Genomic DNA, 18,900 nt, shown 5'->3' on the forward strand with positions numbered 1-18,900 from the left:
GTACAACGCTCCACACACGCAGTTAGCACCAGCATTTGGACGAGTGCACATGCGCTCCCGTCATTCGCACAGCAATCAGCCAGCCATCACTTTGGCTCCTCAACTTCAAGCGCCAACACAAGCAGATACACCGAACAGAATGCTGGCCATCTCTGACCCTATGAGCTACTTTCCGACGGTGCCCATAGGGTACAAAGAGACCCAGAAATTGGTGGGGCATGATGCTTTCTCCTCTATTCATCCAGCAGTGACGAGGTCAGCTTCTTCTGCACCGCACGATGAGGCAGCTGTCGCATCCGTCGCCAGCCAGGTGGCTTCCAGCTCACGTCTTATCCCCCAAACTCAGAACGCAGCGACTGCTGGCATCTCTTGGGCGCAAGATGGAAGTGTCAATCACGCGGCGTCCAGTGCCGCTCAACACAATGGAGCCACGAGATTATTGCCGACACTGTCTCACTTGCTCGAGGGAGCTTGTTCTTCATCTTGCCCGCCGCCGATGTCGACGCTTACTCCGCCTTTGCATGGAGGCTTAGGCGGTGTATACACAGACCATTCTGTCGGCGCCTCGAACCTACAGGTCTTGACACCCAGCAGCTGCCTGCGCTCTGCTCTTGGCCAACATGCGACGCGCGGCCAAACCAGTGACAGTCTTCCATCTACGTCAGCGTACTCCAATGATGCCGTTACCTATCCAACCCCGATGGGTTGGCAGGACGAGTTTGGCCACCTCGTGCCACACCCTCAGTACGCATCGTCCCTTCGAGACGGTGCACAGGCATCCGACACTCGTGGGGGTCTCCGACCAATCCAGCGTGGCCGAGGGCACGCCTATTCGCGTTCGTGCCCGGAAGAAGTCGAGGAAGTACTTGCAGAGTTGGCATACTCGAGTCGCGAAGGCAAATCAGCGGTAATCTCTCGACCGACGGCTGGCTCGTCTTCGCTGAGTTTTGGGCCAAGCTCGTGTCTGGACTTTGTGTCAGAGGTGCCACACTCCCCACCTTCGCAGGCCGAAGTTGCTCAGTGGTTCGCTGCCATGGTAAAGTGAGTCGTCCTTGAGATGTTGCGTGTACTCAAAAGAATGACGGAAGTCTGACGGCCATCAACCCCGCAGTTACATTTGGTTCAATCGACCGGACGTGCAAGACGAGACTACCTCCAGCAGCCAGGGAGAATGTCTGCGTCTGCACCCTTCACCAGCGTTCGTCGAATTCGTACGTGAAACACTCAACACTACTCAATTGAGCAACGCTGTTATTCTGCTCGCCTTGTGAGTCCGACTAATGTCACACTTGGTGCTTGCACTGCGTTTGACACTCCCAACGCCTCACTAGGCTTTACATCCGAAGAGTGCGCTCGCAGCATGGCCAAGTTCCCGGCTGGGAAGGGGCAGAGTATCGCCTTGCGATCAGCGCTCTGATGCTCGCCAACAAGATGCACGAAGACAGCAGCTATACATCGTGAGTGGAGTGTTGTGCGTTTCTATCCTGGACGACGCTGACGTTGTCCGTCATACCTTTCTGACCTAAAACCTAACCCACAACAGAGCCACCTGGTCCGACATTGTCAAAATACCAGTGAAGGAGCTCAATCAGATGGAGGTCGAGCTTTGGCTTGCAGTCCCATCCATGTGGACCTCGTCGGATCAGTACTTCGACTGGGTCGCTGAGGTGACGGCTTTGTCACATTCGCGCGAGTCTGAGTTACAGAACTTTGAACATCGACGAGCTTTTGGTCACACCTCGGTGTGGTCCATTGGCGCTGCACCGTCTGGACGCGCTACCCCTCGCCGACGAGGTGTTCGTCGAACGTCTCCCCGACTTTTCCCAAGGCACAGCCTAGGCAACATCTTCGAATCTGTTGGTCCCGCAGATGTCAACGGCCTTTCGGAAATCACCGGGGAGACCGCTACGAAGCGTGACGATGCATTCCAGATCCTCGATTGGACCTTTGGCTCGCTTCATGGACAGACACAACAGCCAACTTCCAGTATCTCCATGGCCTCATCCGCGGATGTCACTCCCGCGAGGCCGAGTCCTTTGCGATTTTCTGACTCGTGGCGAGCATTCGAAAGCCCCACCTCTACAGTGCGGCCGACCTCGCAGCAACTCGAGACGTCTGGCGTGGGAGTGGGTTTAGGCGCGAAGCGTGCCTTTGACGGCTCCGGAGAGGTGTTGTCTGAACCAGCTGCCAGGCGTCGCAGACGCAATGATCAATACGACCATGACGCTTCATTCTGGACAACACAGTCAGGCGTCCTAGCCAGCCAGTCAGGGGTGGCGCCCTCTGTTGTAGACAGTCGCCCCTCAACCGCAGCACCAGGCTCCGTGCTCTCGATGCAAGAGCCGCATGGACACGGCACGGGGCCATCACGTCAGCGCTCGACATTTGAAGGGGCTTTGACGCCTGACGTGCTCATCGCACCCTACGCTGTCCCATACAGGGCAGAGGCTCCCCAAGTCTCGGGCGTCGAGCATGGACGAAGCCACTCTGCTAAAACTGCACCTCTCCACTATTGGTCCTTGGCTGCGGGACATGCGTATGGGCGCGCGAATCAATACCTCCTTCCACCGATCCCCGGGGCTCATCAATATGTGCCTCCTGCCACCGTCAACTTGCGACGAGCAGAGCATACTCCATCGCCTCTGGCGATCCATGAGCCGCACGTGGAAACAAGCTATTTCAGGCACGTTCCAGCGATTACGTCAACTCCCTACCCTACACCCTCGAGAAGCAACAAAGTCTCGCGACACGCTTCGTCAAGCAATGATGAGCGACAAGACTCTGTCAGTCCGAGCGCAAATGTGCTCCACTATCCACAGAGCGCGCAGATCCGGCACATGGGCCCCACACACGGCGGACCTGCCCAGTCTTTCGTGGCTGGCCCCAGCATGCTCGACAAATTTTCTCAGCTTCCCGTGCCCCAAAGCTGCGACGAATGGCATGATGTTCGTGCTCCTCAACAGTCACCTCAGCTGCCCTCTTCTATGGCCTGGGCACCGGCTCCTGAGTGCGGCCAGCACAACTCTTACCGGCCATTCGTGGCCAACACTCACGACTGGCCCATCACGCGATCCAGACTTGGTCCCCATCCCGCTGATACTGATTCGTACCAATCACCAGCTTTCAGAGGGTAATTTTGGCACGCCTAAATCCGTTCAAACGGGTCGGATTAGCGACTCGTGGGATTTGTCCTCGATCTCGATTTCTTGCGCCGCCTTGATCTGCGCTACCAATTTCTCAGCCTCTCACTCGGCCTGCACTAGGCATCTAATCGCGGCGAACCGGCGTCGCCTCGTGACTTTGCTATCGCACACAAATAGCAGCACATCAGCGTTCTTTCTAATAGCATCTGGTCTCATCTTGTCTTTGGCTTCCTACACGCATCTCAGAACATAGGCCTCGTTCATCTCCACATTTGTACACAATTCAGGCAATCGATAGATTGGCAGTCGATAAAAGAGACGAGCTTGCCTCATTCTGCGAGATGATGGAACGTCGTCAGATTGTGTCCGCATCTGCCATTCTGCGGAAAGCGCCGTCCTTCTTTGCCAACAGGTTCAAAGGGGTGTCGAACTCCAAGATGAAGCCGTGTGACATGACCAAGATGCGGTCGTCTGTGGGGTCAGACAAGGAGTGAAGGGGTGACCTTTTCGCGCGTAAGCGCGTGCGCTTCGGATGAGCCAGACGAGTCGTAATGCGCACTCACAATCCATAATTGTCCTTATACGATGAGCGACGGTGATGACGATACGGTCCGACAGCTGCGTTCGTATGACCTGCTGCACGGCAGCGTCGGTCTGTTGTTGGTAGACCAAGGGGAGCATAAGGCAAGGCTAGCTAACGCCCCAAAAAAAAAAAACCAAACGTCTCTTCCTCTTGCTCACCTCGTGATCTGTATTAGACGTGGCTTCGTCCAACAGGACAATTTGCGACCCGCGCAGCAATCTTTTCGCGAGGAAAGAGGATGCAATGCAAGGATCAATCTCATCTGAAAAGACTATTCTAGCACAAGAAGCAGGCGTGAAGCAAGTCAAGACTCACGCTCTTGCGAGGCATAGTAGCTGCGCCTGACCAGCACTGAAGTTGGCGCCGCCGGCCGAGACTTGTGTATCGAGAGAGATGCTGTTGGAAGCAAGTGTAGATCCGTACCCATCGGTACCGGTGGACGATTTGCTCATCACGTCCAGCTTGACGCGAACGAGCGCGTGAATCATCTCTGCATCCGTGTGCTCGTTGAAGGGATCCAGATTGCTGCGCACAGTTTCTTGTCCAAAAAGGACGGGATCCTGCGGCACGACGGCTATGCGTTGTCGTAGATCGTCTAGGCCGATCGAGGAAATGTCCAGGCCTTCTATTGCTATTTGACCTTCGAATGGAGTCATGCGCAGGAAGCATCCCATCAGCGACGTCTTGCCACTGCCTGTTCTTCCCACGACTCCGATCTGGATGGGCGAGCATCGAAGAATCCTCGCCTAGTCAGTAGCTCATCGAAAGCGGGGCTGTTGGACGAGTGAGATACCCACTTTTTCGCGCGGCTTGACGTCAAAGCTGATACCTTTCAGTACGAGCGGCAGCTTTGGGCGGTACCTATGAGGACAGACCTTGGTCAGTGAGTTGCAGTGTCGGTAGTGTCTGGGCGTGTGTGTCGATACGCACCGCATCGCTAGGTCTTTTACTTTGATGTCCGCCTGAGGACTCGGCCATGCAGCAGGCGGTCTTTGATCGTCCATAATAGCGGGTGCTTCCTTGCCCTGAGGAAGCACGAGCAAACAATTCCCTCGACTCAGCTTGCGCTTGTCGATCTTGCCTGCAAGTCATTCTCAACTCACGACATCTCGGTACTCTACGATTCTCTCCAAGCTGTTCATATTGTTGACAAGATTTTTCGACTCCGACGCAATGTACAAGCAGCGCTGCGTGATGAGCGCGGCAGAGGACTACGAATGGGCCCAGAGTCGAGATGTGAATTAGGCGTGAGCAGGAAACACAGACGCAGCGAGGGCGGACGCACCATGACCATTCCTGCGGAGCCTGGAGATACTGCGCCGGTGATAGCAGCCACGGAAGCTACGAAGACTGCAACGCCTCCAAGCACTTGACATCGAAAGCTGTACGGGGGACAACATGGAAGCTGTCTAGTGAGACTGCACGCATCGACCAATGCTTCGATGGCACCAGCGCACATACCTCAGCCAAACGTCGTGAGTCGCAAGAGCTGCATGAGGACTCGAGCCAATCAGCAATTTCTGTGCAAAGGCACGCACAAAGTTGACTTACCCCACCACTGCGCCATCGTTCTCGCGGTGATATCGCCCATGGTCTCGAGGGTACAAGCCTCAGCTCCAAAGGCCCGAATGGTGACGATGCCCTGCATGACTGACAAGAAGGAGTCGTACATGGGAGACGTCGATGTGCTCTCCACTCTTTGCATATCGCGAGAAGCTGCCAAGAATCCGCGAACGGCCCATGGTCCGAGAATGAAAAGCAGCGCAGACGGTAGCAGCAGCCACGGTACGATGGCCCTGGAGAGCAAAGATTGCCGCATGGTCAAAGGCGTGAAGCGAGATCATGCCGTGCGGACGCGGTCGCGACTTACGTGCAGATGATGACGTAGGTCGAGAGCGCCGAAGTATGCTCAAAGATGCTCAGAGAAGTGCTGGGCAAGTCCGTGTCCACAACGGAAAAATCCGCTCCCAATCGTTGCGCTACTCTTCCAAAGGGATTGGCATCCCACCAGCTCATGGGCGCCCTGATGAGGTTGGACAAGAGCGCTTTGAAGATTTTGCGAGACGCCTGTTGCTGAGCAAAGATAAAAGAGAATCTGCTGAGCAGGACAAAGGTGATGATGGACAATCCGATCCCGCCATAACCCAGTAGGTAGAAAGCCTGGTGGCCATGGGCGGGTGGGAACGCTGAGGCGGTACATAACGCAGCCAGACCAAGGTAGTCGGTCAATCTGGCCGCTGATTCGCCCCAGACTTTGAGCCAGTACTGCTCGCCAGCTGTTGCAAAGCGTGCGAGGATGTGAAACGTGATGACCACGACCCAAGGAAGAGGAGGTGCCGCGCCAGCATAGACTTTCAGCAATGTCCACTGCACTCCGCCTTGTCTTCTACCTTCCAGCTCGTACAAAAGCTCTGCCGTATCCCGTGCATCGGCTCTTTTTTGTTCCGATCCTCCTGGCGTAGCTGTGGCGGACAATCCGCTAGACGATCCCTTGGTACCAGTCGCGCTCGCTTCGGCTTCTGAAGCGCCTGTCTCGCTCTTCGTTGCCCCGGAGCTGCCGGAGCCTTCGGCAGACGAAAGATGCTCAAAGCTTATCACCTTGCCCTCGCGCAGCTTGAGGTGCGTTACAGCATGAGGCAGGATCAGATGCTCGTGATGGGTAGCGAGCACAATTCTGCGTCCTCGCGCGATCGGTGCCGTCAGAGCGTGGTGTATGAGGTGTTTCTGAACGCGTGCATCGACGGCCGAAAGGACGTCATCCAGAATGATGGTGCTCGTGCGAGCGTACAGCGCGCGTGCGAGGCACACTCTTGCTCTTTGACCGCCGGATAATGTTCCTGCTGCAATCCTGGTGGCGTCGCCATCCTTCATCTCCTGAAGGTCTTCTACAAGTGCGCACGCCTTCAAGATCGTTTCGTACCGCACAGCGTCGTAAGGTGTGATATACAGGATGTTCTGAGGTTCCGGGTCGCCGATGAATAGGATCGAAAGTTAGCAGACTATCGGGATCGCTTTCAAAGAGACGTCGATTCTGCTCACCTGTCGTATGGACAGCCCAGCCTGCAGCCAAGGCGATTGTCCAGCAAACGAAACATCGCTGCGACGTCCATCAACAAACTTGTTCAGAACCAGCTTGCCACTCAGACAGATCGTCTCCCCAAGCAAGGAGTGCAAAAGCGTCGATTTCCCAGAGGCCGTCGGACCAGACACGACACAGAGCCCAGCAGGAGGAAAGTCGAGCGTGGGAAGCTGCAAGGTGAACATGGCGGATGAGGCGTCCAATTTGGGTCTGTGCCAGACGAACGCAGCAGGTCCCTCGATCCGAAGAGTGGAAGTCGTGGTGGAGATATCGAGCGAGCTAGGCGCACGCATGCCGGGAGTGCATTTCAATCCCGAAATCATGACCTCCACCTCTTCCTCGTCCAGAAAGGCTGCAATACGAGAGACTGCAATCGCACTGTTGATGAAGACGCTTACAAAAGTGGGAATCACGTTCAAAGGCTTGAAGCGAGAGGTCGTACAAGGTGAGTCCAAAAGCGCCACGAGCAAGGAGAAACCTCATCACTCACAGTTCGCAGCATGGCAAAGAGCGTAATAGCGGTAAAAGCGACTGGAGAGGCGGTGTCAAAGTGCTCAGATACCAAGACGTCCCGTGATTTTGGTCCGAGTGCGACACACTCACCTGGCACAGTAAGCTGATTGCCCTGTACATAAGTGTAGCAGTAGATGGAAGTTAAAGTGACAGCGATGGGCGTCACGAGCCACAGAGCAATGAAGGCCAAATCCAGCAGTCTGACTCTGATGAGCGCATTCAACTCCTCGTTTCTCGCTAGCAGTATCCGGTCTCTCCATCTGGCTTCCACGCCTTGTTGCTTGACGAATTTGATGTTCGTCAGCACAGAAGCTACGAGGGAGATCCTCTTGTCCGTCGCGGAACGCCAACGTCTTTGCACTCTGATCGCTACTCTACCCAACAGATGGTTGATGGGCAACACGAGTATCAAGAGCGCAGCTCCGGCGAGTGATGCCCAACCCATCAGTCGATAGAGTAGAAAGGTAGCAAGGATAGCTTCCATAGGTGCACCGTACAATTGATGCGCATCGCAGCCCAGCCGAAGCAAGGTGTTGATGTCCGTACCGATCATATTGACCACCTTTCCCACATCTGCTCTGCTCTCCTTTATGGTCTGTTGCGCTTTGATAGCTCCTTTGCGTTCGCTGGCACCTTTCAGAGGTGTACGTTCGGTTTTGCTCTCTGCAGGAGTTCCCGTCACCTCTTCTGGTGCTCCGCTAAGGTACCTCCTCTTCAAAACTTTTTCGAACAAGGCCATGACGAGTGTGATGCGGATTCTCAAACCCACTTGTCTGGCATTGTGGTACGATCTGACCTGTGCGACGTACTGCGCTGCAGTTGCGACGAGCGTGGCGATAGCTAGAGCAAGTGCCAGACTTCTTGGTGTCCATTCTGCAGACGAGCCAGCGCCCATCTTTTGGCCTTCCGAAAGTGCTTGTTGATCTTCCTGTGCTGCAGCTGTAAGAGCTTCGAGGATGCGACGCATGAGTGCGGGTCCAGCATAAGCCAAAGATACGCTGGTGACTTTCCACAGAGCATCGCAGATAATGTCCCGCTTGTTGGCGGAGAGAAGCGCGGAGATAAGTCTGCGCGTAGAGGAACCTTGTCTGGATGCGAGCAGAGCACTGAACTTGCGATACAGAATCGACACGTCGTTGACGCTTCTCAACCTCCAAATGTCTGTGGGTAGAAGAGGTCTTGACAGAGCTAGCTTCTGCAAAGGCGCCATCCAAGTGTACGTCAGGGACTGGTACAAGGAGCAATAGTCCTCTGGCGTAGTTGGAGAGGCCTAACAGGAATGCCATCAGTGATGCGAGTGGATGATGTGGAGCATGGTGAATGGTGCACTCACCTCGTAGCTCTCTTTGATATTCTCAGTCTCGGGTGTGACTACGTCGTCGGCCAATCGCTGCCTCTCGCACACTGGCACCTGCCCATCCCATCCACCTGGCGCCGTAGGCATTGAGAGAACGAGGACTAAGCAGACTCCTGTCAGTATCGCGTCCAGGAGTGGTGGCACAACGTCAGATGCTGCGAGAGTCGAGCGGTCGCTGAGCAGCGCTGGGAGATATTCCAAGATGCGCCTTAGAGGTAGAAGGATGTGCAGCAATAGAAGCAACGATGCCGCGAGCGGAGGCGTTTTGGGCGGTCGTAAGAGTAGAAGAGAAAGAATGAGCAGCTACAAAGGGTAAGAGCTCAGCTGTCGCCATCAGAGGCGGGGTCTGCCATTCCTCGAGACCGAGATGCACTCACCCACGTCGTGGCACAACTCAGAGAGGCCATCTCCACTCCGCCTCGAGCATGATAAGCGCTGGACCAAGTCCAAGCACAAGCCTGTCCAACAGAGATTGCCTCAACGCACAGCACCCTGCCTCTCTGCCTTTTCGTTCCATCCAAGCCGAAATCGCTCTGCTTGGCTTCTCTACCAGGCACCAGACCTCTCCGCATCCATCCCCCCCTCCTATCTGCCACATCTTGATCAGTCACAAACGGCTCTGGTAGGAGTTGAGGAAAGACAAAGGACTTGAGAAGCAGTAGTGGGACAGCTGAAAGGGGAAGGAATGGTAACCAAGGGAGAGATGGTAGTGGAGCCCACTGCTGCCCCACCGCTGCGCTGATCGAAGTGACTAGCATCCCACGTGGAATCGCGCGGACCGTTGACCTTCAGGTCAAGAGTCCCGTCCGCCAAACACGCTCGCCTTCTCGACAGTGCCGAATATTGTCGACGACGGTGATAGCGCGAAGGTGTCTAGATGACGTGGGTTGGGAGGGAAGTCTGGTGCAGGATTAACGAGCGCAGCTTGATGAAATCCCTCACTTGTGCACACATCTCGCAGCCAGTGTGAGTCAGAGCGAATGTCAATTGAGGGGCGGGCAAGGTCATCTCCGCGGACTTGACGCTTTTCCCCGGAGAGACGCAGACGGCAAGATCGCTGAGGGCGACATCCGGACGCGCTTGCAGGCCGGCCAGCCGATGATATGTGTGCATAGAGACCTCCACCCAGCAGCAGCAGCATGCAATTCACGATGGTGAATGAATCAAGATAGGCCCTGATCGTGGCGCATTGTGATTCGCAATTCACCATTCACCGTGGTGGGGGGGACCTTGCTGTGCAGATTCGTGCTTATCCTGTTTTGCACACGACGACCAATCGCATTGAAGCCAAAGCAAAGCAAAGCAAAGCAAAGCAAAGCAAAGCAAAGCAAAGCAAAGCAAAGCGCTTTGCGAACACATCACCGACAGCAGCCACCAAGCAAGCAATCGCGCTTTTGACCGTGTTGGGTGTGAACGGCCGCGATCATGCGAGCAGAATCAGCCTTGCTCAGTCTCTTGCAAGCCAAATTGCCGGACTTGGCACCCTTTACAGCGCTTACTTCCACCAAGTTTTCCACATCCACCGGCCAAGCGCTCTTTTGCAAGCTATCTGGCTTGAGCGATGCACCTCAAGTGCTGGGTGAGGCCAGCTCTCTACAAGCTCTCCAAGCTGCCTCTACCGCGACAGGCGAAGCGAGTCTGACCCCTCCCATCCGAGCTTGCGGAGAGACGCAAGATGGTAAACAATTTTTGTTCACCGATCACGTGGAATTTGGAAGTGGAAGGAGCGAAGCGGTGATGAAGCAGCTGGGGAAAAGATTGGCAGAGATGCATCTGAATGGAAAGAGTGACAGGTTTGGATTTCACGTGCCTACTCATTGCGGCGCTACCGTGAGTCTTCAATTGCTTCGTTGCCATTGACTTGCGTGCATCGTCTCGCCGGCTTTGCAGTCTGAGCGAGCGTGCATCTCATTGAAGTGAAACTGCGCCCTTCCTGCTCGCTTCGATTCGCGCTGCTCTGCTCCACTTCAGGAACAAGACAATACGTTCGAAGACAAGTGGTCCACATTCTGGACGGAACGCAGGATTGGCGACCTCGTTCGTAGGTTGGCAGATGCGGATGTGACTCGCCTAGACAAAGAGCTTCGACAGCAGTGAGTGGGAAACTCGGCTTCTAGGGCTCGCACCCGTCTCACGTGCGACGCTGAAGCTCTCGTGCGCGATTGCGCATCACACGTCTCCCAACTTTAGCGTTTGGCCAATTCTTTTCTCGAAAGAGACGGATGCGAAGATCAAGCCCGCCATCTTGCACGGCGATCTTTGGAGCGGCAATTACGGAGGTGAGCGTTTTCCGCTTCACATCATGCCTGGCCCTCTCCTTGTGCCCTGCCGAATTTCTCACTCAATCTTCTCGCTCCCCGCCGTATTCTGCCCTCTGCAGTCGGTCCGGACGGCACGGCAATCATATTCGAGTGAGTCGTCATCAACTTTGACGCTCATAACCCCGACCACCGCTGACGACTAGCGGCCATCTTACGGACATTTGATGCGCGGACCAGCCCAAGCTCGTATTACGGTCACAATGAAGCCGAATTGGGCATTTGTCACATGTTCGGTGGATTTAGCAGCGCTTTCTTTCGGGGGTGAGTCAGGCGTCGAGGCGAACTTCTGCATCACAACTCGGCTCAAGACTCTCGGAATAGCTCATCGAAATGCTTCTTCATACGCCTCTACATACCAAACGTAACTCGTGCGCGCTGTCGCATTGCGAATGGTGTAGATATCACGACGTGGTGAGTCTGAGCACATCAAAATCCATCCCAACGCCGGTCTGCGTCTAACGAAGTCTCTGCCTGGCGGATCGCTCCGCAGATTCCAAAGCTTCAACCGCACTACGAAGAGAGACAAAAGGCGTACGAGGTGAGTTGCGCTACGTCTCTTCTTCCACATGCCCATCATCCCCTTCAGCGCACTCAAGTGATAGCCTGCGCTACGCATTCTTGGCGATGCGTCGCAGCTGTATCATCACCTCAACCACGCTTTGTGAGTGTTCGCGCTCGCATTGACATTTGCCATGACGCTGCTCGCAACCACTGACGAGCATTTGCTTTGATCCCTCGTATGTGCCCAAGAATGTTCGGAGGTAGCTACAAATCGGGCGCTACTAGCATCATGAGGGATCTGGTACGGTGGGGCAAGAGCCAAGGAGCAAGACATCGGGCTGATCTTTGAGAAGTAGATGACCGTTCGTGTATGACAGCCAGCAGCTGGACGACGTGTGATCTCGTTGGCGTAGCTGCATGGCGTCATGATGTGGTCGCAATCTCTATGCCTCTGCTTCATGGCGCTTTCACTATTGATGCATTCAGTGCTTGCAAATGCAATGTCTACATGCGCACATCTTATTTGACACCGCCGCCAACCTCCTTGATAGTCTCGAGGAAAGCTTTAGGATCGTGGGCAAATCTGCCAAGGAATAGACCATCTACGCCCTCTTCCAACTTGGTGAACAGACCCGGTCCAGCCGATCCGCCGTACAGGATTCTGACTACTCCCGATCTTCCTAGGCTGTGCGCTTTTTGTCTGAGCGCTTGCGTCACAGCAACGACGTGTTCCGCGCTTGCAGGTTCGGAAGCTCCGATGGCCCAAACCGGTTCATAGGCCAACACCACTTCTGCATCTTCTCTGATCTTGGCAAACACCTGTTCCACTTGAACCCAGCATTCATCCACCGCTTTTTGTACGCCTCCTCCCTTGGTCACTTCGCCGATGCAGATCAGAGGGATCATGTTGTTCCTCACAGCACCCTCCGCTTTCAGAGCTACGCTCTCGTCCGTCTCTCCAAACAACTTTCGACGCTCCGCATGACCCATCTCCACAAATTTGACTCCCGCCTGCGCCAGGTTTTTGGGCGAAACTTCTCCAGTGAATGCTCCAGCGTCCGAATGATGACTGTCTTGAGCACCCAGCAAGAGAGGCGAGTTGTTGGACTTGATGATCTGTGCGTAGGGAAGGATGGTTAGGAAATCGGGAATGACAAAGACGTCGGTTGGCTGATTGAGCGAGGTGATCAGGCGGGAAAGGGGTGGGAGAACGGCTTCCAAATAATCGTTTGTCTTGGCTAGATCAAAGTACATCTTGTAAGAGACGCCGACCAGACGTCGGCGCGTAGGTGGTGCCGAGGAGGACATCTTGGTCGTGCAAATATACGTTGAAAAGGCGGAACTACAGAAGGAGAGGAGGAGGGGAGGGGGCGATGGATTGGTTGTTGAAGCCGGGAGCTTTTGTTAGACGTGCGTCAAGTCTAGTCTGGCTTTGATGAAACACTTACGAGACGGACACTTCGGCGTGGGATTTCGAACAACCCCTATGCTTCGGAGCTGGGTTGGAGTTGGAAGCTTGCAGCGTGTGGAAAATTCAGAGCGTGAATAGTAGATCGTGGGTGGAGGAAACCAACGAGAAAGCTTTGCGACTGGCTGAACTCAAGTCACGAGTCCTTCTTCGGCAAAGGGAGTCGTGAGTTTCCGTGGCGGTCGCTTGTAAGTGCAGGCAGGCATGGCTGAGATGCAACAGTCTGTGGGCTGAGGTCCGTGCGCACCTACTGTTCCACCCAGTCACGTGGTCATTTGCCCGTAGATCGACTCTACGCCGCGTGCATCTGCGCATGACATCACCACTTGACTCACACTTCCACCACCACCACAGCAGCAAATTTATAGTCGTGTGTAGCGTATGTGTCATGCACGCCTTGCAGCAGCAGCAGCGTCATTTCACGCGCTGTCCCACCACCGCGCTGACTGGCCGCATGTCCCTCATACTTCGTGATGTGTTGGGGCTGCTGAATGCTGATCGCGTAGCGCTGACTGATGAGCCTTTTCTCCACAGGCTCGCCGCTAACCGGTCGGACGCGTCGTCCACCCGATATCCGGCCTGCGCTGGGATGATCGAGGAGCACAAAAGGACTTGTATACGAACACCGCCCGCCATTCGTGCTTGTGTATGCAGATCATCATGTCTTCTTCAACGACATGATCTTGTCCAGCATCCCTTCATTCACCTTCATTGCCAGATCCCTCTTCACCAGTCGCTCACTTGCCATCCCACAGCGCATTCATTCCTTGCCAAGACCACGCTGCTCAACCGGCAGCATCACAGCGCCTGGCTCTTACACAATGTCGAGCCAGCAGAGCGTGACAGACAGCAAGGGCAAATCTGGATCGAAGAACAAGCAGAACCCCAAAAACGTTAGTAATGAGAGCAGCGGAGTCGCCAAGTCTTCTTTGATTCCCGTTTCCATTCGCGCGCCCCGAGCTTCGGAACCCACTACGAGCGCACAAGCATCATCCGATTCCCCCTCTGTCTCCTCCTCCTCCTCCTCCAGCTCTCAGGCGAAGCGCGCTTCTGCCTCTTTGGGCGTTGCAGACTCCCGACCACCTAGCAGATTGCGTGCTCCCTCCCCTCGCCTCTCTGCGCCAAGAGGTGCTTCTCCCGAACCAGACGCGGCGTCAGCGAATACATCGCTGCCTGTTCCGTCTTCTCCATCTCGACCAGTGTCCCCATCTGGCTCTCCTCGAACGTCTTCCATACCACGCATTCGATCATCGGGAATTCTGCGCTCACCCTCTTCCTCTTCTTCTCTTTCCGCTCCCGATCGCTCTCCCTCGCGCACACCTTCCTCGCCACGCCTCGCTCCTCCTTCGCCCTCATCATCTTCCACCTTGCTTGCCGGGTCTGCTCGTCCAAATTCCCCTTCTTTGATACCGTCGCCCGTTTCACCTTCTCGATTGCCGCGCCCTGCGTCTCCACTGCACCCTTCTCGATCTCCCTCTGCCTCTCTTGCATTTGCTGCGGGTGCCTCCACTAACATCGCATCACAACACTCGCCGGATGCTCAGCAAAGCAACCCGAACAATAAGCCCACTGCTAAGCCCGAGACGCCAAACAACGCGCTGCCTCAGCCAGCCCTGAGCTCCGACGCTCCCCCGCAGCCTGCTCCAGAGAACGAAACATGGCACCGAGGCACTGGACACATCGCGCCATCTTCCAAGCCTCCTGTGGGAGGACCTAATGCGGAAAACGCTCCGGAGCCGAGTCATGCAGGCGAAGAACCCGAGTTGATCGAGATGGACAAGAGCGAGCTGACGCCCAAGGTCGCGCCTGAAGAGTTGGCCAGACGAAAGGTGGCCGATGCGAAGAAGGAGGAAGTCAAAGATCAGACTTCGGAAGAGAGCCGCAGCGAGGACAAGCCGTCTGAGCAGCAAAAAGGCGCCGAGCAGCCCAAGCAGGATCGGCAAAAGGAAGCGCAGAAGAGCGACGCTTCGCAGCAACCTTCGAACGCTTCTGCCCCATCGGCATCCAAACCTGCCGAGAAGACTGCTGCACCGCCTATCGAATTTGTTGCGCTCTCTCGCTCTGTACACGTTCACCGACCTGCACCTCAGCACAGAACGACGAAGCTTAGGACAGAGGAGCCTCCGTTGCAACCTCTCGATCGCAGCCCGCAGGTTGTGCTGATCTTCGGGTGAGTGTCGACGCGCGCGGAAATCGATGATGTGTGCGTGCACCTGTCAAATCTCGCTCTGTGTGCTGATTAGCGATCTGCGTTTGCTACATCACTTGCAGCTGGATGGACGCCCCGCTACGTCTCGTCTCGCGCTACGCAGCGCCTTACGCTGCTTTATATCCGAGAGCTACACTAGTTCTCAAGCTCTCGACAGGGCAATCATACATGGCTTCCGCAGCTGCACGACACGCGGCGCTTCAAAGCGTGGTCAAGGTGTTGCAAGAGGAAGGAGCAAGAGAAAACTCGATTGCTGAGCTTCATGACCAGTACGAGGAGAGGCGAGAGAATCAAGGACTGCTTACAATGGACACGCAGAAGGTCAAGGAGATGGAAGAACAGGGAAGACCCAAGAGCAGCTTCACTCCTCCACCCAAAGGCATGATCATTCACAGCTGTGAGTCGAGCCTAGCGGAAGGGGGCAGGTCCTATGAACGACACGTCTGACGTTTTCACTTTCATGTATCGCTGCGCACAGTCTCCGATGGAGGTGCATCCAATCTCTCGCAGCTGCTCTCCATGCTTCCAGCAGATGTGCCCGCTCCTCGTGCTGTCATCTTTGATTCGAGCCCGGGCAAGCAGACGGCATGGTCAGGAGCGACAGCCTTCACCATGCCGATGGCCAAGTCGATCTTGCTTCGTGCCGTGGTCAGGTCAGGACTCTACGCTTTCCTGACCTTCGTCCTCGCTTTCAAGCGTCTATTCGGCATGAGGACGTGGAGCGACTTGGTGCGTGCTGCTTTGAACTCTCCGAAGCGGTGGACACCAGGCTTGGAGACTCGTACGATACAAGGTAGCGGATCCAATCGAAAGCTGGACAAGACTGCCAAGAATGGAGGCGCTGCGACGGGTACGTCGCTAGAAGCGGCCAAGCTTCCACCCAGATTGTACTTGTACAGCAAGATCGACGAGTTGATAGAGTATGAAGCCGTCGAGGCTCATGCCGCCGAGTGCAGCAAGAAGCTATCCGCTCCGCAGCCCAAACCTCAACAGATCAGAAAGAGCTCCTCGGCAGCTCCTTCGGAAGAGGAAAAGAAGAGTGGCGCAAAGCCCCCCAACGTTTCTGCGCCCGTGAATCTGGTCAGGTGGGACGATGCTCCTCATTGCGGTATTGCACGAAACGACTTTAAGGGTTATTGGTCCACAGTCCGCAGCTTCCTCGATGCTCACATCATCTAAGGATAAGTTCCCGCAGCTAGGATCTTCAGCAGAATGTCATGCATATCGATATGAAGTTACGGCGATTTTGACCCAGCCAAATTTTGGACGTCAGGCACTCGTCTTGAAGAGTCTGGTCGTGAGGGTAAGCGACGAAGCGAGGAGCACAAAGGAGAGCAGGCGGCGCAAGACTCTGATGATGGCAGCTCTAGTCAGGTCTAGGCTCATCGCAAACACGTCCATAGGGCGTGGCCGGCGTTGGGCCGTCAAGGCAGCATCAGCTTGGCTCATCAAAACGAATGCGCAGGGCTGGTGCCCTCTTCTCTTGCTCACCCTGCGCGAATTGCAGCGTTTGTGCCGCATCGTTGACACGCGGCACTGGCGTATCTTGAGCGGGCAAAGGCCGATTCAAGAAGGCGCAGAGTGGTTGCCAGCCGTCTTGAGGTGCCCAAAGTAGCAGTCGGTCCTCGGGAATGATGGCTCGAATTTCTGCATTGTCTTTTTTTGTACGAGCAAAGAAGGCAGAGTTGATGGGGGGGAAGGGGGGGTGGTGTCAAAGTCACGAGTCAAGAGTCAAGAGTGGCCTTTTGTGACTCACGCCTCTACTTTATCCGGACCGGGGGCCAGCACCCATCACCGTGGATGACGTGGTGAGATGCATGAGCAAATCGCTGCAAATTGGGGGCGGCTGCTGGGCGTATCAATCAAGAATTTTCTGCGACTCGCCTCGTAGACTTTTTCGGTGGACCCATCATTCCGGAAGAGCGTCTTGAAGTTCGCGTCGTAGCCAAAGACGTGGATGGCAAGTCTGCGACCCATTTCGAATTGCATGCAGAACAGAGGATCGAGAAGACAAAGAAGCTTCTTGGAAAGACTTGGCTCGTAGATTTTGCCGAGCACTTGAACGCTCTTGAACCAGCTCTCGATCGGTCGGATGTTCAGGACGACTTTGACCTACATGCACGCGTGACGGGGCCCGGCGGGGCTCGCGATGAGATCGTGTTTGAATGCTTTCCTCCGTGAGCCCTTTGGAGACTCACTTCTGGATCCTCCGAATAAGCTTCCCAAATCTCTCTGGTGAAGATGTGTCCCGTCAATGCGAGGCAGCCGATGGGTACACATGCTCTCAGAAACCTGCTCCGCTCACCTCCAAAACGCAATCACTGGCAAATCACAAGCGCTTTGACAATCTCCAAGCAAATCATCCCAAAATTTGCGATCGCGCAGCAAAGCTTTCCCGCGCGACGGACCAGGTCGAACGTTGATCCAGGAGATTGGTCGGCCTCGCAAAACGTCTTGCAAGATTCTCGAGACTTGCTTCAGACTCGACGGACCACTCGCAGGATGTGCACCCCATTTCAGCTCAAAGGCTCGCATCCAGCGTGCAATGTCGCTGCTTGCTAGAGGGACATTTTGTCGACGCAAAGGTCTGTAGCCGTGGTAGCAGTTCGAGACTGGACAGAGCAGTAAGATGGCTCGATCAGCTTCTCTTCGACACACTGGCCTTGTGGTGCCAAGGGCCAAACTGACAACCAAGCATCACCAGCGCTCTTTGAGTCGACGCCGTGGCCGTCCTGGACATGCCGAGCGATAAGACGCGAAAGGGTACGACTCTATCGCCACGGTGATACCCATCGTTGTAAGGATCATGTTCATCGTACTTGTGGGTCGCCATGGCCGTCTCTGTAGCGCAGCGAGATAAATGGTGGTAGCGGTTTTCTGCTTAATCTATGAGCCAAACCTATAGCGGAGCGAGGTGGATAACGGTAGCAATAGATGCCCAGGTGAGTGGCTAGATTTCTCTATATATGGGTTCCACCAGCTCGTCGTAAGGGCTTCTGTGACTCCAACACAACCTCGCGCCCTAAAGGAGACATTCTTGGTAGGATAAGCGAGCAAAGCGATGGTCAGGCTGTTCGGAAGTAGGGCTATCTCTTACTGTGCCTGGTGAAGATGGACTTAGTGATTCTGCGCTTGGTCAAGTCATACAGTGAGAGGGAGCAGATGCAAGGCTGAAAGCGGCGAGGGCGGGTTGCATTCTCGCCACTGGCGTCGTGTGTACCTTGTCGGACGTCCTGCGGCAGGCGGTGCTCTCCAATTGAAGAGCAATAACTCCATCTGATACGCCATGACGACAATTCCGACTCACTTTAGCGAGTCACGAGTCGCGAGTATATATGCTGCTCAGGCCGAGTGAACCTCATCAGTCTAGCTGTCATGTCTCTCGAGGACCTTCATTGGTGCATGGCAGTGCGAGGACGAGCAAGCAGGCAAGCTGGCGGGTGATTCGTCCATCGTAGATCACGAAGGTGAATCACGAATAGCGTCGTGAATCTTCGCGACTCCACTCGTGACTGCGCCTGCAAGGTGTGCGCGCATGCATGCTTTGCCGTTCGCGTCCAAGCCGCGAGCGAGCATTTGTTCCGCGCTACCTCACCTCCCTTTGCTTAGCTCCTTCACTCTCGTCAAGCATTCGATCGCGATTCGCGATTCGCGACTCTTCTATTGGGCTGATTCGGAGTTTTAGGAAAAGGGCTCGCAAGCGGAGAGGAGCGCGGGTGAATGAGA

At 55.2% G+C, this 18,900-nt stretch overlaps 6 protein-coding genes across 6 annotated transcripts; 3 read left to right on the plus strand and 3 right to left on the minus strand.

Moving 5' to 3' along the window:
- The first annotated feature begins 1,318 nt into the window (after nt 1–1,318).
- Nucleotides 1,319–3,426, plus strand: IE81DRAFT_67738 (hypothetical protein). Its single transcript, XM_025517537.1, has one exon. It carries the CDS (start codon nt 1,593–1,595, stop codon nt 3,132–3,134), a length of 1,542 nt encoding a protein of 513 aa, XP_025370912.1. The 5' UTR covers nt 1,319–1,592; the 3' UTR covers nt 3,135–3,426.
- A 72-nt stretch (nt 3,427–3,498) lies between these two features.
- IE81DRAFT_346349 (P-loop containing nucleoside triphosphate hydrolase protein) lies at nt 3,499–9,082 on the minus strand (the record flags this gene model as incomplete). Its single annotated transcript, XM_025516033.1, has 16 exons — nt 3,499–3,614; nt 3,707–3,797; nt 3,885–3,945; nt 4,042–4,442; nt 4,524–4,587; nt 4,657–4,751; nt 4,830–4,937; nt 5,012–5,108; nt 5,188–5,215; nt 5,278–5,522; nt 5,597–6,681; nt 6,766–7,227; nt 7,296–7,336; nt 7,409–8,588; nt 8,652–8,978; nt 9,053–9,082. The coding sequence occupies 16 exons, from the start codon at nt 9,080–9,082 to the stop codon at nt 3,499–3,501; spliced, it is 4,431 nt and encodes a 1,476-aa protein (XP_025370913.1).
- Nucleotides 9,083–10,298: 1,216 nt separating this feature from the next.
- IE81DRAFT_67984 (hypothetical protein) lies at nt 10,299–11,931 on the plus strand. Its single transcript, XM_025517538.1, has 9 exons — nt 10,299–10,505; nt 10,647–10,768; nt 10,866–10,954; nt 11,056–11,086; nt 11,174–11,257; nt 11,395–11,407; nt 11,487–11,534; nt 11,599–11,657; nt 11,747–11,931. Exons 1-9 carry the CDS (start codon nt 10,413–10,415, stop codon nt 11,844–11,846), a joined length of 639 nt encoding a protein of 212 aa, XP_025370914.1. The 5' UTR covers nt 10,299–10,412; the 3' UTR covers nt 11,847–11,931.
- Nucleotides 11,747–13,118, minus strand: IE81DRAFT_322176 (mitochondrial triosephosphate isomerase). The gene is made up of 2 exons (XM_025513552.1): nt 12,946–13,118; nt 11,747–12,839 (listed from the first exon to the last, which is right to left on the minus strand). Exon 2 carries the CDS (start codon nt 12,803–12,805, stop codon nt 12,017–12,019), a length of 789 nt encoding a protein of 262 aa, XP_025370915.1. The 5' UTR covers nt 12,806–12,839; nt 12,946–13,118; the 3' UTR covers nt 11,747–12,016.
- Nucleotides 13,119–13,718: 600 nt separating this feature from the next.
- Nucleotides 13,719–16,551, plus strand: IE81DRAFT_322177 (hypothetical protein). Its single transcript, XM_025513553.1, has 3 exons — nt 13,719–15,135; nt 15,237–15,571; nt 15,653–16,551. The coding sequence occupies exons 1-3, from the start codon at nt 13,787–13,789 to the stop codon at nt 16,351–16,353; spliced, it is 2,385 nt and encodes a 794-aa protein (XP_025370916.1). The 5' UTR covers nt 13,719–13,786; the 3' UTR covers nt 16,354–16,551.
- On the minus strand, nt 16,399–18,360 carry IE81DRAFT_68233 (hypothetical protein). The gene is made up of 6 exons (XM_025517540.1): nt 17,863–18,360; nt 17,480–17,786; nt 17,373–17,406; nt 17,055–17,286; nt 16,666–16,830; nt 16,399–16,550 (listed from the first exon to the last, which is right to left on the minus strand). The coding sequence occupies exons 1-6, from the start codon at nt 18,005–18,007 to the stop codon at nt 16,444–16,446; spliced, it is 990 nt and encodes a 329-aa protein (XP_025370917.1). The 5' UTR covers nt 18,008–18,360; the 3' UTR covers nt 16,399–16,443.
- Between the last annotated feature and the right edge of the window lie 540 nt (nt 18,361–18,900).

Source organism: Ceraceosorus guamensis (genome assembly GCF_003144195.1).
Source record: "Ceraceosorus guamensis strain MCA 4658 unplaced genomic scaffold IE81scaffold_17, whole genome shotgun sequence".
In the NCBI taxonomy this organism is placed as follows: domain Eukaryota; kingdom Fungi; phylum Basidiomycota; class Exobasidiomycetes; order Ceraceosorales; family Ceraceosoraceae; genus Ceraceosorus; species Ceraceosorus guamensis.

Excerpts from the sequence above, each read along its gene's own strand:
- IE81DRAFT_67738 (XM_025517537.1), top strand. The coding sequence starts at position 1,593 with ATGGAGGTCGAGCTTTGGCTTGCAGTCCCATCCATGTGGACCTCGTCG.
- IE81DRAFT_67984 (XM_025517538.1), top strand. The coding sequence starts at position 10,413 with ATGAAGCAGCTGGGGAAAAGATTGGCAGAGATGCATCTGAATGGAAAG. Across the intron at positions 10,769-10,865 it reads GACAAAGAGCTTCGACAGCA|CGTTTGGCCAATTCTTTTCT; the intron begins GTGAGTGGGAAA and ends TCCCAACTTTAG. Across the intron at positions 10,955-11,055 it reads TTGGAGCGGCAATTACGGAG|TCGGTCCGGACGGCACGGCA; the intron begins GTGAGCGTTTTC and ends TGCCCTCTGCAG.
- IE81DRAFT_322176 (XM_025513552.1), bottom strand. The coding sequence starts at position 12,805 with ATGTCCTCCTCGGCACCACCTACGCGCCGACGTCTGGTCGGCGTCTCT.
- IE81DRAFT_322177 (XM_025513553.1), top strand. The coding sequence starts at position 13,787 with ATGTCGAGCCAGCAGAGCGTGACAGACAGCAAGGGCAAATCTGGATCG. Across the intron at positions 15,136-15,236 it reads CAGGTTGTGCTGATCTTCGG|CTGGATGGACGCCCCGCTAC; the intron begins GTGAGTGTCGAC and ends CATCACTTGCAG. Across the intron at positions 15,572-15,652 it reads AGGCATGATCATTCACAGCT|TCTCCGATGGAGGTGCATCC; the intron begins GTGAGTCGAGCC and ends CGCTGCGCACAG.
- IE81DRAFT_68233 (XM_025517540.1), bottom strand. The coding sequence starts at position 18,007 with ATGGCGACCCACAAGTACGATGAACATGATCCTTACAACGATGGGTAT. Across the intron at positions 17,407-17,479 it reads CCAGTGATTGCGTTTTGGAG|AGAGATTTGGGAAGCTTATT; the intron begins GTGAGCGGAGCA and ends CATCTTCACCAG. Across the intron at positions 16,551-16,665 it reads AACGCTGCAATTCGCGCAGG|ACCTGACTAGAGCTGCCATC; the intron begins GTGAGCAAGAGA and ends CGATGAGCCTAG.